The sequence below is a fragment of the Macaca fascicularis genome, chromosome 8, assembly GCF_037993035.2.
Source record: "Macaca fascicularis isolate 582-1 chromosome 8, T2T-MFA8v1.1".
Lineage (NCBI taxonomy): Eukaryota > Metazoa > Chordata > Mammalia > Primates > Cercopithecidae > Macaca > Macaca fascicularis.
Genome location: NC_088382.1, coordinates 113,294,715 through 113,309,793, shown reverse-complemented (window position 1 = coordinate 113,309,793; position 15,079 = coordinate 113,294,715). Strand labels below are relative to the sequence as shown.

At 38.1% G+C, this 15,079-nt stretch overlaps 1 protein-coding gene across 26 annotated transcripts in view; it reads right to left on the bottom strand.

Moving 5' to 3' along the window:
• Positions 1-15,079, bottom strand: part of RIMS2 (regulating synaptic membrane exocytosis 2) — a 753,111-nt gene that overhangs the window by 564,872 nt on the left and 173,160 nt on the right. For all 26 annotated transcript variants that reach the window (XM_073999244.1, XM_073999245.1, XM_073999258.1 and 23 more), the window contains one exon: positions 5,465-5,675. In XM_073999244.1, the coding sequence (XP_073855345.1) occupies positions 5,465-5,675 (211 nt within the window). The remainder of the gene's footprint in view (positions 1-5,464; positions 5,676-15,079) is intronic.

Sequence of the window (15,079 nt, the reverse complement as noted above, 5' to 3'; positions counted from 1 at the left end):
GAAAAGAACACAGAATTCAGAAATAAATCAATGCATCTACAGCTAAGTCATGTTCAACAAAAGTACCAAGTATAAACACCAGGTAAAGGACTGTCTCTTAAATAATGGTTCTGAGAAAATTAAGTATCCATATGCAGAATGAAACTAGAATTCTGTCACCATATATAAAAATCAAATCAAAATAAAGACTTAAATCTTAAGACCTGAAACTGTTTCACTACTACTATAAAAAAAAAAAAAAAAAAACCACTGGTCTAGGCAAATATTTATTGTATAAGACCTCAAAAACAGACAACAAAAGCAAATATTGACAAATGAAATTATATCAAGCTAAAAGATCATGCCTAGCAAAGGAAACAATCAATAGAGTGAAGAGATAGCCCGCAGAATGAAAGAATATATTTACAAATTATCTAATAATGGATTAATAACTAGAATATACAAAAAACTCTAACAACTCAATAGCAAAATAAAAAATAATCAGATTTAAAAATGGACAAAAGATATAAATAGACATTTCTCAAAAGAATAGAAATATCCAACAGGTATATGAAAAAAATGATCAACATTACTAATTATCAGAGAAATGCAAATTAAAGCCACAATGTGATATCATCTCACCCTCATTAAAATCACAATTATGAAAAAGAAAATAACAACTGTTAACAAGGATGCAGACAAAGGTGAACACTTGTATACTGTTGGTAGGAATATAAATTAGTACAGCCACTATGGAGAAGAGTATAGAGGTTCCTCGAAAAAAGCCTAAAAATAGAACCACCATATGATCCAGCACTATCGGGTCTGTACCCAAAAGAAAGGAAATAAACGTATTGAAGAGATACCTGTACTCCCCTGCTTATTGAAGCATATTCACAATAGCCAAGATAGCAAATCACCCTAAGTGACCATCAACAGATGAAAGAATTTTAAAATGTTGTATATATACACAATGGAATATTATTCGGCCCTAAAAAAGAATAAAATCCTCTCATTTGCAGCAACACAGATGGAACTGGATGTCATTGTGTTAAGTGAAACAGGCCAGGCCCGGAAAGACAAATACCACATGTTCTCATTCATATGGGGGAGAAAAAATTGATTTCATGCAGGTAGTAAATAGAATGGTAATTACTGGAGGCTGGGAAGGGTAGGAGGAAGCGGGAATAAAGAGCAGTTGGTTAATGGGTATAAAAATATAATTAGATAGAAAACACAAGGTCAGTGCTCAGTTACAATAAGAAAGAGACTATGGTTAACAGTAATTCACTGTATATTTCAAAATAGCTGGGAGAAAAGATTTGGGATGTTCCCCAAACAATGAAATGGTCATTGTCTGCTGTGACAGATATCCCAATTATCCAGATTTAATCATTACACATTGTACAATTGTTATCATTATCACATATACCACATTAATATGTATGACTATTAAATATTATGTATCCATAAATTTTCAATTTAAAAATACTGAAAGACAAAAACTGTCAACCAAGAATTCCACAATCAGCAAAAATATCTTTTTAAAAAATGAAGGCAAAATTTTCAGCATGAAAAAAATTGAAACCATTCATTAGCAGCAGACTTGCCCTTCAAGAAATACTGAAGGAAATACTTAAGACAGACAAAATATGATACCAGATATAATTATAGATCTACAAAAACAAACAATGCCAGCAACAACTACAAGAATAAATATAGTATAAATATAGTTCTTTTCAAAAATTATTTAATATTTGAAACTCTTGGAAGATAAACTTTTTATACAAAAAGAATAACAATATATTGTGGGGTTTATAAAATGAATAAAAGTAAAATATGACACCAGTAACATAGAATCCAACATTATTGTAAGCTTCTTATAATACACATGAAATAGTGTAATATCAGTTGAAGGTTGACAACAATAATTTAAATATGTATTCCACAAATCTTGAATAACTTAATAAAATAACAAAACAGTTACAGCTATTAAGCCAACAAAGGAGAAAATACGAATCATAAAAAAACTTGAGTAATCTCAAAAAAGGCTTAAAAAAGGCTAAAAATGAAAAAACAAAGAACAGATGACATAAGACAAAATCAAAAAGCAAGATGATGTTATCAAATGAAACCATATCCATAATCACAGTAAATGTACATTTTATAAACATCCAATAAAAAGGAAGAGATTATCAGGTTGGATAATAAAGCAAGATCCAACTATATGCTGGCTATAAGAAAAGTACTTCAAACAAACAAATTTTAAGTAAAATAATAGAAGAACATATACTATGCTAATACCTAAGGCAATACATATATGCAATTCCATTTCCAAATATATATCTAGATAGAGAGAGAGAGAGAGAGACTTGGTCTGTATATATATATATATTAGACCAAGTGAATTTCAGAGCAAAGAATATTATCAAAAATAAAGAATATCACTTAATAAAAAGGGGTCTGTTAAACTAGAGGATATAACAATCCTAATGTTTATGTCCCTAAAAACAGAGCCTAAAAATACATAAAACTATAACTAATAGAACTCCAAGGAGAAACAGACAAATCTACATATTATATATTTCAAAACCCCTCTCTTAACAACTAATAGAATAGGCAGGAAATCAACAGTGAGATAGCAGACTTAAATGACTCTATCAATGAAATTGGCCTTGAATGGGCATTTTAAAATATTCTGGCCAAAAACAGAAGAATATGCATGCTTCTTAAGTGCACATAAAGCACTTACCAAAGTAAACTATATTCTGGGCCATAAAATAAGTATCAACAAATTCCAAATGATTCAAGACATATAAAGTATATTCTAAGACCACAAGAGAGGTAAATTAGAAATCATTAACAAAAAGATCCCTAGGAACCACACAATATTTGAAAAATAAATAACATACTTCTAAATTATCTATAGGTAAAAGAAGAAAAGAAAAATGAGAAAGTATTTTTAACTTAATAAAACGAAGAAACAACACACGAGAATTGTGATGATGCCAGTAAAGTAGTACTTAGGGAAAATTTATAGAAATGTGACTCCTAATTTAGAAAAGAAGAAAAGTATCAAGGCAATGACCTCAGCTTCTATTTTAAGAAAGTAAAAAAGGTAAAATTAAACCCAAAGTAAGCAGAAAAAGACAAGACAAGAAAAGAAACAAAAAGAAAAGAAAAAAGATCAAAGATCAAAGCAGAAATCAACAACAAAGAAAAATCAATAAAACAAAAATCTGGGCCAGGCGTGGTGGCTCACACCTGTAGTCCCAGCACTTTGGGAAGCCAAAGTGGGAGAACTGCTTGAGGCCAGAAGCTCAAGATCAGCCTGGGCAACACAGCAAGGCCCCATCGCTACAAAAATAATTTTAAAAATTAGTAGGGCATGGTGGCACACACCCATAGTCCCTGCTACTTGGGAGCCCAAAGTGACAAGATTACCTGAGCCCAGGGGGTCAAGACTGCAGTGAGCTGTGGTTGTGCCACTACAATCCAGCATGGGCAACAGAGTAAGATCCCTTCTCTAGCCAGGTTGAGCAGGAACAAAAAAGATACAAATTACCAATATCAGGAATGAAAGAGGTAGCATCACTGCAGATTCCATAGATACTAAAAGACTAATAATGGAATACTATGAACAAGTTCATGCCAATAAATTCAACCACTTATAAGAAAGTAGACAAACTAAGATATAACAATGAAACCTTATTCAGGAAATATAACCTGAATAACCCCATATCCACTAAGAAAACAAACTTTACTTAAAAACCTTCCCAACAAATAAAATTGCATGCCCACATGCCTTCACTGGTGTAATCTACCAGTTCTACACAATCTCTTCCAAAATGTTGAAGAGGAGGAAATACTTCCCAACACATTTTATCAGGCCAGCATTATCCCAATACCAAAACCAAAGAAAAACATTACAAGGAAGAATAATACAGACACATGCCTCATGAACATAGAAGCAAAAGTTGTAAACAAAATTTTATTAAATCAGCCAGGCACCATGGCATGTATCTGTCATCCTAGCTACTTGGGAGGCTGAGGCAGAAGGAACACTTGAGCCCAGGAGTTCAATTCCAGCCTAGGCAACATAGCAAGACACTCATCCCTAAAACAAAAATAATCAAATCAAATCCATTAATATATAAAAGAGATAATCCATCATGACAAAACGGGGTTTATCCCAGTAATAAAAGCTGATTTAACATATAAAAATCAACCAATGTATTTCACCACATTAACAAACAAAATAAAAATATGTATGATTAATCTAAACAGATGGAGAAAAGGCACTTGGCAAAATCCAACATCTATTCCTGATCTTACAAAACCAACCAAACAACAACAACAAACTCAGCAAAGTAGGAATAGATGGCATCTATGAAAAGCGTACAGCTAACATTATACCTGATAGTGAAGACTAAGGGCTTTCTCCCTAAGATTAAGAACAATACAATGGAATGTCTGCTTTTATCCATTTTATTCAAAATTATACTGCAGTTTCTAGTCAATGTACCTAGTCAAGAAAAAAAAAATCATAATCAGGTAATCCAGGGGAAACAATTAGAAGTGGTTAGTTCTTAGCAAAACAAAATAATGAAAAATGGGGATTAATGAAGAAAATGAAGAAATGAAATCACACAGGAGAACTAATTTCCACAATTATGTCTAAGTAATGTATGTAAAACAATAGCTTCCTATTTAAAAATTACTTAAATAAATAAGTAGGTGATAAGATTAGTAAGTAGATAAATGCAAAGTCTAAAGACTTTACTGACACAAACTTTTTTTTTTGAGACGGAGTATCTGTTGCCCAGGCTGAAGTGCAGTTCTCCTGCCTCAGCCTCCTGAGTAGCTGGGACTATAGGCGCACACCACCACGCCCAGCTAACTCTTGTATTTTTTAGTAGAGACGGGGTTTCACCATATTGGCCAGGCTGGTCTCAAACTCCTGACCTCGTGATCTGCCCACCTCGGCCTCCCAAAGTGCTGGGATTACAGGTTTGAGCCATGGCGCCCGGCCCAAACTTTTTTTTTTTTTTTGAGACATGGTTTCACTCTGTCACCCAGGCTGGAGTACAGTGGCACAATCATGGCTCACCACAGCCTTGACCTCTCTGGCTCAGGTCATCCTCCCACCTCTGCCTCCTGAGTAGCTAGGACTATAGGAGCCTGCCACCATGCCTGGCTAATTTTTGTGTGTCTTTTTTTTTTTTTTTTTTTTTTTGTAGAGACAGGGTTTCATGTTACCCAGGCTAGTCTAGAATTCCTGGGCTAAAGTGATCTGCCCACCTCGGCCTACCAAAGGGCTAAGATTACAGGCATGAGCCACCACGCCTGGCCACAAGCATTTTAATATATTGTTTTTGCTAATTTCAACAAAGCATTATTTGGGTTGAATTAACATACTCTGTAACGCAAATGGATAAATACAATAAGCTTAACTAGAAGAGAATTGTAATTTTCATTTCTGTACCTTGTTTGAGCGTAATGACACTCGACCTCCACAACGAGCACAGAACTTTGTTTGGCAATATGAACAGTTATGGCCACATCCATCAGCAAACTTTGTTTTGTGGCAGATACCACAGGTTGGCGCATCACCCTTCTGTTCTTGCTGTTGCTGTGATTCTTCTCCCATCTTCTTTACCTGTTCCTTATACATTTCAAACTGCTGATGCAGTTTTCTGTAGAGAAAATAAATAAGAAAAAAATTGGTTTCCTGATGCTCTCTAAAGGAAAAATTATCACAATTTATAGACACAATTTTATAACCAAAAAATATACAAGATGAGAATAAAAAGAATGAAAATTTAATTTTCTGATGATAAATTAACACTTTTCATGGCACACTATTTGCAAAAGTATTGCAACTAGTTCCACCTTCTTTTTTGAGACGAAGTCTCACTCTGCTGCCCAGGCTAAAGCGCAGTGGTGCGATCTTGGCTCACTGTAACCTCTGCCTCCCCAGTTTAAGCAATTCTCCCACCTCAGCCTCCTGAATAGCTAGGACTACAGGCACACACCACCATGTCAGCTAATTTTTATACTTTTAGTAGAGATGGGGTTTCGCCACGTTGACCAGGCTGGTCTCGAACTCCTGACCTCAAGGCATTCACCTGCCTCAACCTCCTAAAGTGCTATGATTATAGGTGTGGACCACCATAGCCAGTCTCCACCTTCTAATATACATATTAAATAACCAATTAATATAATACACGTTCATGGAAATATTTCTTGAGATTATATTTCTAAATTTCTATCTACCATTTGGAGTACATTTTCAATCACATGTTCTAAAATACTTACAATATTATTTTTCTACCATTTAACTTCAGAAATACAGAAAGCTAATTTGACTTACACAGTGAGGTCAAGACCTATGAACTTCAAATCACTGAGACACAGTCTTTCAATAAGAGTGATATAAAGAATCCAGAGAGAGAAAAAATACTACATAGGCGCTCCAGTCCAATGGAAGAAAATTTACATGCTATTAAAAATGAAGAATTCCTTCATTTTGGGGGCTCTTGGGTAGACTTGAAAGTGCTGAGGCAAATATAAATAAACTTTAAAAATTAGTCAATAAAAATTATCCAAACTAAAATAAAAAGAAAAATATATATAAGTGGGGAATATAAAACAACAGTGCATCCAAGAGTTAACCCAACCTACCATATGTATAACTGTTCACAGAAAAAGAATAGAAATGAAGGAAATATTTGAAGGGATTATGACCAAAAATTTTCCAAAACTAATGAAAGACACCAAATTAAACACAAAAACCTCAGAGAATCCCTGGAAGCACAAATGTCAAATCAAATACCAAACATAAACACATGCTCCTAGTTTGCCTTCATAGTCAAACTGCTAAAACCCAAAGATAAAGAAAAAACTTTGAAAGCGGCCAAAAAAAAATACACATTGTGTAGCGAGACCCAATGATAAGAATTAGAGAAGATTACTCTTGAGAAACCATGCAAGCTGGAAAGCTTTGGAGTCATGTCTATAAATTGAGAGAAAAAAAAAAAAAAACCTGACAACCCAGAATCTCATACACAGTGAAATTAGGCTTTGAAAAATATAAATAAGTAAATAAAAATTATAAAAATGAATAAAATTTAAAAATAAAAACTTTTCCAGATGGACACGTATTGAAGAAATTCATTGGCAGTAGACCTTCACTGCATGGAACTTAAAGGAAGTTCTTAAAACAGAAAGAATATGATACTCCTTGGAAGTACCATATGGAAAAAGAGACCTAGAAAAAGAAATACACGCTTATATTAAAAATAAAATGTGTCTCAAAAACTTAGGAAAAATAGAAAATTAAACCCAAAGAAAGCAGAAGAAATACAAGAGATTAGAACAGAAATCAATGAAACCAAATGCTGGTTTTATGAAAAAAATCAGTGGAGACTGACATAAGCAAGTTAAAAGAATAGGACTTTCCAACATTTGTCCCTCAACAGCAACATCAACTTGAACAACTGTTCACATGTGAAAATACCTTCATGAGACCTAAGGAAACCAGGTGGGAGATTATAGCAACTGAGTGTAGCAAAAAAAATAAAAGACGCACTGAACAGGGCAAGAAGAACAGTTTAACATTTCCTGTTCATCCCTCCCCAACCACAGAGATAAACAGAGATACTCATTGCTAAGGAGAAAAAGAGAGAACAGAACACTCAACTCTGCCTTGAACTCCAATACCAGGCAATTGTTTACTGTTTCACCAGTAAAATGCAGTGCTAGGCAGACCCCCACAGTCTCAGACGTCAGGGTTGTACACACAGATGGAGCCTCCAGGTCCACTCCCGTGCCAGAACAAATCCCACATCCCCAGGCTCCATGCCTGACCACCAGACTTGGTCTTTGGGCCTGCCCAATCTCTAGGATGACTCCAGACTTCTACAATGCCCTCAGTACCAGGCTGGCTCCCATGACCCCAGGCTTCAGGCACACACCAGCATCAGGCCAGGCCCTGCAGCTCAATCATCAGGCTAGCACCCTCAGAACCAGCCTCCAGACAAGCCTCTGTGGATATAGGCTCCAGGCACACCTAGCACCAAACCAGCCCCCATAGCCCACGATCCAGGCTGTTTGTTATCTGCAGACCAAGCCTCCCAGCCCACCCTGGCATCAGGTGAGATCCCACAGCTCTAGGTTCCAGGCCTGTCCAGTGGACAAGGTCTACATGCAACCTCCAGGCATATTACAGAGCCAGGACAGCCCCAGCCATCCTGGACTCCTGAATACTCCCATTATTATACTGGCTCACATGGCCCCAGGTTACAAGGCATGTCCCAGCACAGCACAAGTGCCTAAAACCCCAGTCATCAAGCCAGCACACAAAGACCCAGCCTCCAGGGTGGCACCTGCAGGTACAAGGTCCAGGCCCACTCAGCACAAGACCAGCTCCCGTAGTCCTAGCCTCCAGGCTTCCTTCAGGTTTCAGACCAGCCCAGTAAAACAGAGGCCCACACCACTGTAAACATCAGCCCAACACAGCGACAGGTTAGCATCCTGGTCTAAGGCAAAGGTCAGAACCTGCAAAAACAGATTCTAGGCATACACAATGCCATGCTGGTCCCTGAGGCCCCACCCTCCAGGCCAGCCCTTGTAAAGTCACACTCCAACAGACCAACAGACCAATAGTATGGCAGTAGAACCCAGTGCCAAGACAAACCATACGGAAAGAGTGTCCAAAGCCACTCTTGCGGACACAAAACAAGTTCCACCCTAAAAGACTCAGGCCCCAGGACCAACCAAGCAACAGGTCAGGTCCCATGGTCACAAGGTCCATCCCAGTGCACCTGTGCACTAACGCCATCCCAACACCTAGCCAGCCCCTCCTGACACAGGCTCAAGGCCAACTTCAATGCCAGGTCAGCCTCTGTGGGCCCAAGTTTAAGGTCAGTTACCACAGAAACAGATTTGAGGACAAAGCCTACAGACCAAATGAATCGGTCCACAACAGAGGTTCCAGGATCAAAGCCCAACCCAACGAACCCAGGGACGAGGGACACACACCTGCTGACCCAGGCACTGGTTCAGTCTGCTCAAGAATTCCAGCAACAAGCCCACCTACCAACCATGCAAACAGCTTGCCCAGAATCACCACACGGGCTGACTGGTGAAGACATTTTCCAGACAAAGACAATCTAAACAGACTGGAATAAGTCCCCACTTCCTACATACATAGACATCAGCAGAAGGTAAGCATAATCATGAAAAACCAAGGAGATATAACACTACCAAAAAAGCAATCATTTCCAGCAAGGAAGTATAAGAAGATGGTGGAAGAGAAGCCTCCATTAATCATCCTTCTCACAGGAACACCAAATTGAACAACTATTCACACAAAAAAAAGCACTGTCATAAGAACCAAAGACCAAGTGAGCAATCACAGTACCTTGTTTTAACTTTATATATAAAAAAGAGGCACTGAAGAGGGTAGAAAAGACAGTCTTAAATTCTTGATGTCATCCCTCCTTCACCTATCAGCAGCAGCCACAGAGTGCAGGAAGAGAATCTGCGAACTTACGGAAGGGAGAGTGTAGTAACTGTGGGACTCTGCATTGAAACTCAGTGATGACCTGTCACAGATGAAAGCAACACTAGGCAGAACTCAGCCACCCCTCATAGAGGGAGCATTTAGACCAGCCCTAGCCAGAAGGGAATTGCCCATCCCAGGAGTAGGAACCAGAGTTCAGGCAAAGGCAAGCCCCATCACCATGAGCTAAAGGGGTCTGGGGTCCTAAATAAACCTGAAAGGCAGTCCATGCCACAAGGACCACAATTCCTGGGCAATTCCTGATTCTGTGCTGGGCTCAAAGCCAGTGAATGAGGGGAGCATGCAACCCAGTGAGATACCAGCTGAGGTGGCAAAGGGAGTGCTTGCATCACCCCTCCTTCAACCCCAGGTAGCAGAGCTCACAATTCTGAGACTCTATCCCTCACTTGGAAGAGTATAAAGGACTTTGTCTGGCACCTTGGATACCAGCCACAGTAGAATATGGTACCAGGCAGAGTTGTGAGGCCCCCATTCCAGGCCCTAGCTCCCAGACAACATTTTTAGACAAACTCTGGGCCAGAAAGGAACCCACTGCCTTGAAGGAAAGAACCCAGTCCTAGCACGATTCATCACCTGCTGACTAAAAAGCTTTAGGCTCTGAATAGACAGCAGGAATGCCCAGGCAGTACTCGCCATGGGCCTTCAGTGAGACTCACAGATGTGCTGGCTTCAACAAATTCCCAGTTGTTGTAGTCATAGGAAGAGACTTCACTGTTTGTGGAAAAAAGAGAGAAGAGTGGGAAGAACTTGGTCTTGTGGCTTGGGTGCCAGCTCAGGGGCAGTAGAATAGAGCACCAGGTAGATTCCTAAGATTTCTGACTCCAGGCCCTGGCTCTGAAATACCATTTCTCAGCCTGTGTGGGAAAGGGAGGCAACTCACTATCCTGAAGAAAAGGACAAAAGCCTGGCTGGCTTCAGCACTTGCAGATTGTAAAGCCCTTAAACCTTGAGTGAACACAGGTGGTACTCAGGCAGGGGTTGCTGTAAGCCTTCAGTGAGGCACAAGGCTGGGCTGGCTTTAGGTCTGACCCAGCGCAGTCTCATTGGTGGTGGCCACAGGGGTACTTGTGTCACTCTTCCCCAACCTCAGGCAGCCCCACAGAGAGAGAGAGAGACAGAGAGAGAGAGAGAGAGACAGAGAGACTCCATTTGTTTGGGAGAGAATAAGGAAAGAGAACAAGAGTCTCTGCCTAGTAATCCGGAGAATTCTTCCAGATTTTACCCAAGACCTTATCCAAGGCAGTACCGCTATGAGTCTGCAGCATTCCTAGGATTGGTGTGGCCCCTTGTGATGACACAGCTACACTGATCAAAGACATCGATCACAATATCCAAGTCCCTTCAAATACCTGGAAAGCTTTACCAAGAAGGATGGGTACAAACAACCCCAGACTGTGAAGACTACAATAAATACTCTACTCTTTGATCCCCAGAAACCAAAGAATACCCACAAGCATCAAGACCATCCAGGAAGACATGACCACACTAAACAGACTAAGTAAGGCACTAGGGAGCAATCCCAGAGAGACAGAAATATGTGTCCTTTAAGACAGAGGAATTCAAAATAGCTGTTTTGAGGAAGCTCAATGAAATTCAAGATACCATGGAGAAGGAATTCAGGATCCTATCAGATAAATTTAACAAAGAGATTAAAATAATGTAAAAGAATCAAGTAGAAATTCTAGAGTTGAAAAATGCAACTGACATACTGAAGAATGCATGAGTTTCTTCATAGCAGACTTGATCAAGCAGAAGAAAGAATTAATGACCTTGAAAACAGGCTATTTGAAAATACATGGTCAGAAGAGAAAAAAAAGAATAAGAAACACTAAAGTACACCTACGAGATCTAGAAAATAGCCTCAAAATGGCAAATCTAAGAGTTATTGGCCTTAAAGATATAGATAGAGATAGGGGTAAAAGTTTGTTCAAAGGGATAGTAACAGAGAACTTCCCAAACCTAAAGAAAGATATCAATATTCGAGCACAAGCAAGTTATAGAACACCAAGCAGATTTAACCCAAAGAAGACTACCTCAAGGCATTTAATAACCAAACTCCCAAAAGTAAAGGATAAAGAAAGAATCCCAAAAGCAGCAAGAGAAAAGAAAGAGACAACATAGAATGAAGCTCCAGTATGTCTGGCAGCAGACTTCTTAGTGGAAACCTTACAGGCCAAGAGAAAGTAACATGATTATTCAAAGTGTTGAAAGAAAACAACTTTTCTCCTAGAATAGTACATCCAGTAAAAATATCCTTCAAATATAAAGGAATCAAGACTTCCCCCGACAAACAAAAGCTGAGGGATTTAATCAACATCAGACCTGCCAACAAGAAATGCTAAAGGGGCCGGGCGCGGTGGCTCAAGCCTGTAATCCCAGCACTTTGGGAGGCCGAGACGGGCGGATCACAAGGTCAGGAGATCGAGACCACGGTGAAACCCCGTCTCTACTAAAAAATACAAAAAACTAGCCGGGCGAGGTGGCGGCGCCTGTAGTCCCAGCTACTCGGGAGGCTGAGGCAGGAGAATGGGGTGAACCCGGGAGGCGGAGCTTGCAGTGAGCTGAGATCCGGCCACTCACTCCAGCCTGGGCGACAGAGCGAGACTCCATCTGGAAAAAAAAAAAAGAAATGCTAAAGGGAGTTCTTCAATCTCAAAGAAGAATGTTAATGAGCAATAGGAAATCACCTGAAGATACAAAACTCACTAGTAATAGTAAATGCATGAAAAACACAAAATATTATAACACTGATTGTGGTGTATAAACTACTGATATCTTAAATAGAAAGATTAAAAGATGAATGCATCAAAAATAGTAACTACAAAAACTTTTCGAGACATAGACACTATAATAAGATATAAACAGAAACAACAAAGATAATAAGCAGGGGAATAAAGGTTAAGTATAGTATTTTTATTAGTTTTGTTTTTGCTTATTAGTTTATGCAGTCAGTGTTAAGTTGTCATCAGTTTAAAATAATGGATTCTGATATGTTATTTGTTAACTTCATGGTAACCTCAAATGAAAAAACACACAATGGATACACAAAAAGTAAAATACGAGCAATTAAAGCACACCACAAGAGAAACTGACCTTCACTACAAAGAAGACAGGAAGGAAGGAAAGAAGGAAGAAAGGACCATAAAGCAACCATAAAAAACAAAATGGCAGGGGTAAATCCTTATTAACATTGAATGTAAATCAACTAAACTCTCCAATCAAAAGACACATGGGGCCAGGAGAGGTGGCTCATGCCTGTAATCCCAGAACTTCGGGAGGCTGAGGTGGGAGGATCACTTGAGGTCAGGAGTTTGAGACTAGCCTGGCCAACATTCTGAAACTCCATCTCTAGTAAAAATACAAAAATAATTAGCTGGGCATCGTGGCACATGCCTGTAACCCCAACTACTCAGAAGGCTGAGGCAGTAGAATCACTAGAACCCAGGGAGCAGACGTTGCAGTAAGCTGAGATTACGCCACTGCACCCCAGCCTGGGCAACAAAGTAAGACTCCATCTCAAAGAAAAAAAAAAAAAAGGCACATGGAGTAGCTGAATGTATTAAAACAAACAAACAGAAAACCCAATGATCTGTTGCCTAAAAGTAACACACTTCACCTATAAAGATACACATAAACAGAAAATAAAGGAATGGAAAAAGGAATCTTTCTATTCAAGATATCAGTATTTTATACATCACAATCACAGTGTTATAATATTTTGTGTTTTCCTGTGCATTTACAATTACTAGCGAGTTTTGTACCTTCAAGGTGATTTCCTATTGCAAAAGGAAACCAAAAAAGGAGCAGGAGTAGCTATACTTGTATCAGACAAAATAGATTTCAAAACAAAAATTATAAAAAGAAACAAAGAAGGTCATTATGTAATGACAAAGGGATCAATTCAGCAAAAGAATATAACAATTATAAATCTACATGCACAAAACACTGAAGCATCCAGATATTGAAAGTAAATATTATTAGAGCTAAAAAGAGAGATAGAACTAAATACAATGATAGCTGGAGACTTCAAAACCCCACTTTTAGCATTGGACAGATCATCCAGACAGAAAATCAACAAAGAAACATCAGACTTAATCTGCACTACAGACCAAATGGAATTAATAGGTATTTACAGAACATCTCATCCAATGACTGCAGAATACACATTCTTCCCCTCAGCACATGGATCATTCTCAAGGGCAGACCATAAGTTAGGCCACAAAACAAACCTTTAAAAATTTTTTTAAAAATAAAATTATATCAAGTATTTTTCTCTGGCCACAATGAAATAAAACTAGAAATCAATAATAAGAGAAATTTTGGAAACTATGCAAACACATGGAAATTAAACAATATGCTCCTGAATGACCAGTGGGTCAAAGAAGAAATTAAAACGCAAGTTAAAAAAATACCTTGAGACAAAGAAAAATGGAAACAACACACACCAAAATATATGTGATGCAGCATGGGCAATTCTAAGAGGACAATTATAACAATAAATGGGTAGATCAAAAAAAGAAGAGAGATCCAAAATAAACAGCCTAAAATTACGACCAACGAAACTATGAAAAGAAGAACAAACTAAGCCCAAAGTTAGTAGAAGGAGGGAAATAATACATATCAGAGCAGAAATCAGTGAAATCAGAAATTTTAAAAAATAGAAAAGATAAAACTAAGAGTTGTTTTCTTAAAAAGATAAACTCAACAAGCTTTTAGCTACACTAAGAAAAAGGAGGCTGCTCTAAATGAAATCAGGCATTAAAGTTCACACCACAGAAATGCAAAGGATCATAAGACACTGCTATGAACTAATAACAATCCTTCTCAAACTCTTCCAAAACACTGAATAGAAGAGAATGCATCCAAACTCATTTTATGAGGCCAGCATTACCCTGATACTAAAGCCAGAAAATAAACTACAAAAATAATAAAATTACAGGCCAATATTCTTGATGAACATAGATGCAAAATCCTCAACCAAATACTAGCAAACTGAATTCAACTGCACATATAAAAGGATCATCCACTATGATTAAGTTGGATTCCTTGACAATTCAGAATGCAAAGATAGTTCAACATATACAATTCTACCAATGTGATGCACCACGTTAACAGAATGAAGGACACAAACCGTATGATCATTTTAATAGATGCAGGAAAAGCATTTGATAAAATTCAATATCCTTTCATGATAAACAAACTCTTAAATTAGGTATACAAGAAATATGTCAACACAATACAGGTGTTACATGACAAACCCACAGCTAACATCATACTCAATGGTGAAAAGTTGGAACCTTTCCTCTAAGATCAAGAAGAAGACAAGGATGCCAACTATTGCAACTTATATTCAACACAGTAATGGAAATCCTAGCAAGAGCTATTAAGCGTAAGAAAGAAATAAAAGGCATCCAAATTGAAAAGGAAATTTAATTGTCTCTGCTTGTGGACAACACGATCTTATCTATAGTAAACCGTAAAGACTCCAGTATGTTGAAGAGATATCCATAGTCC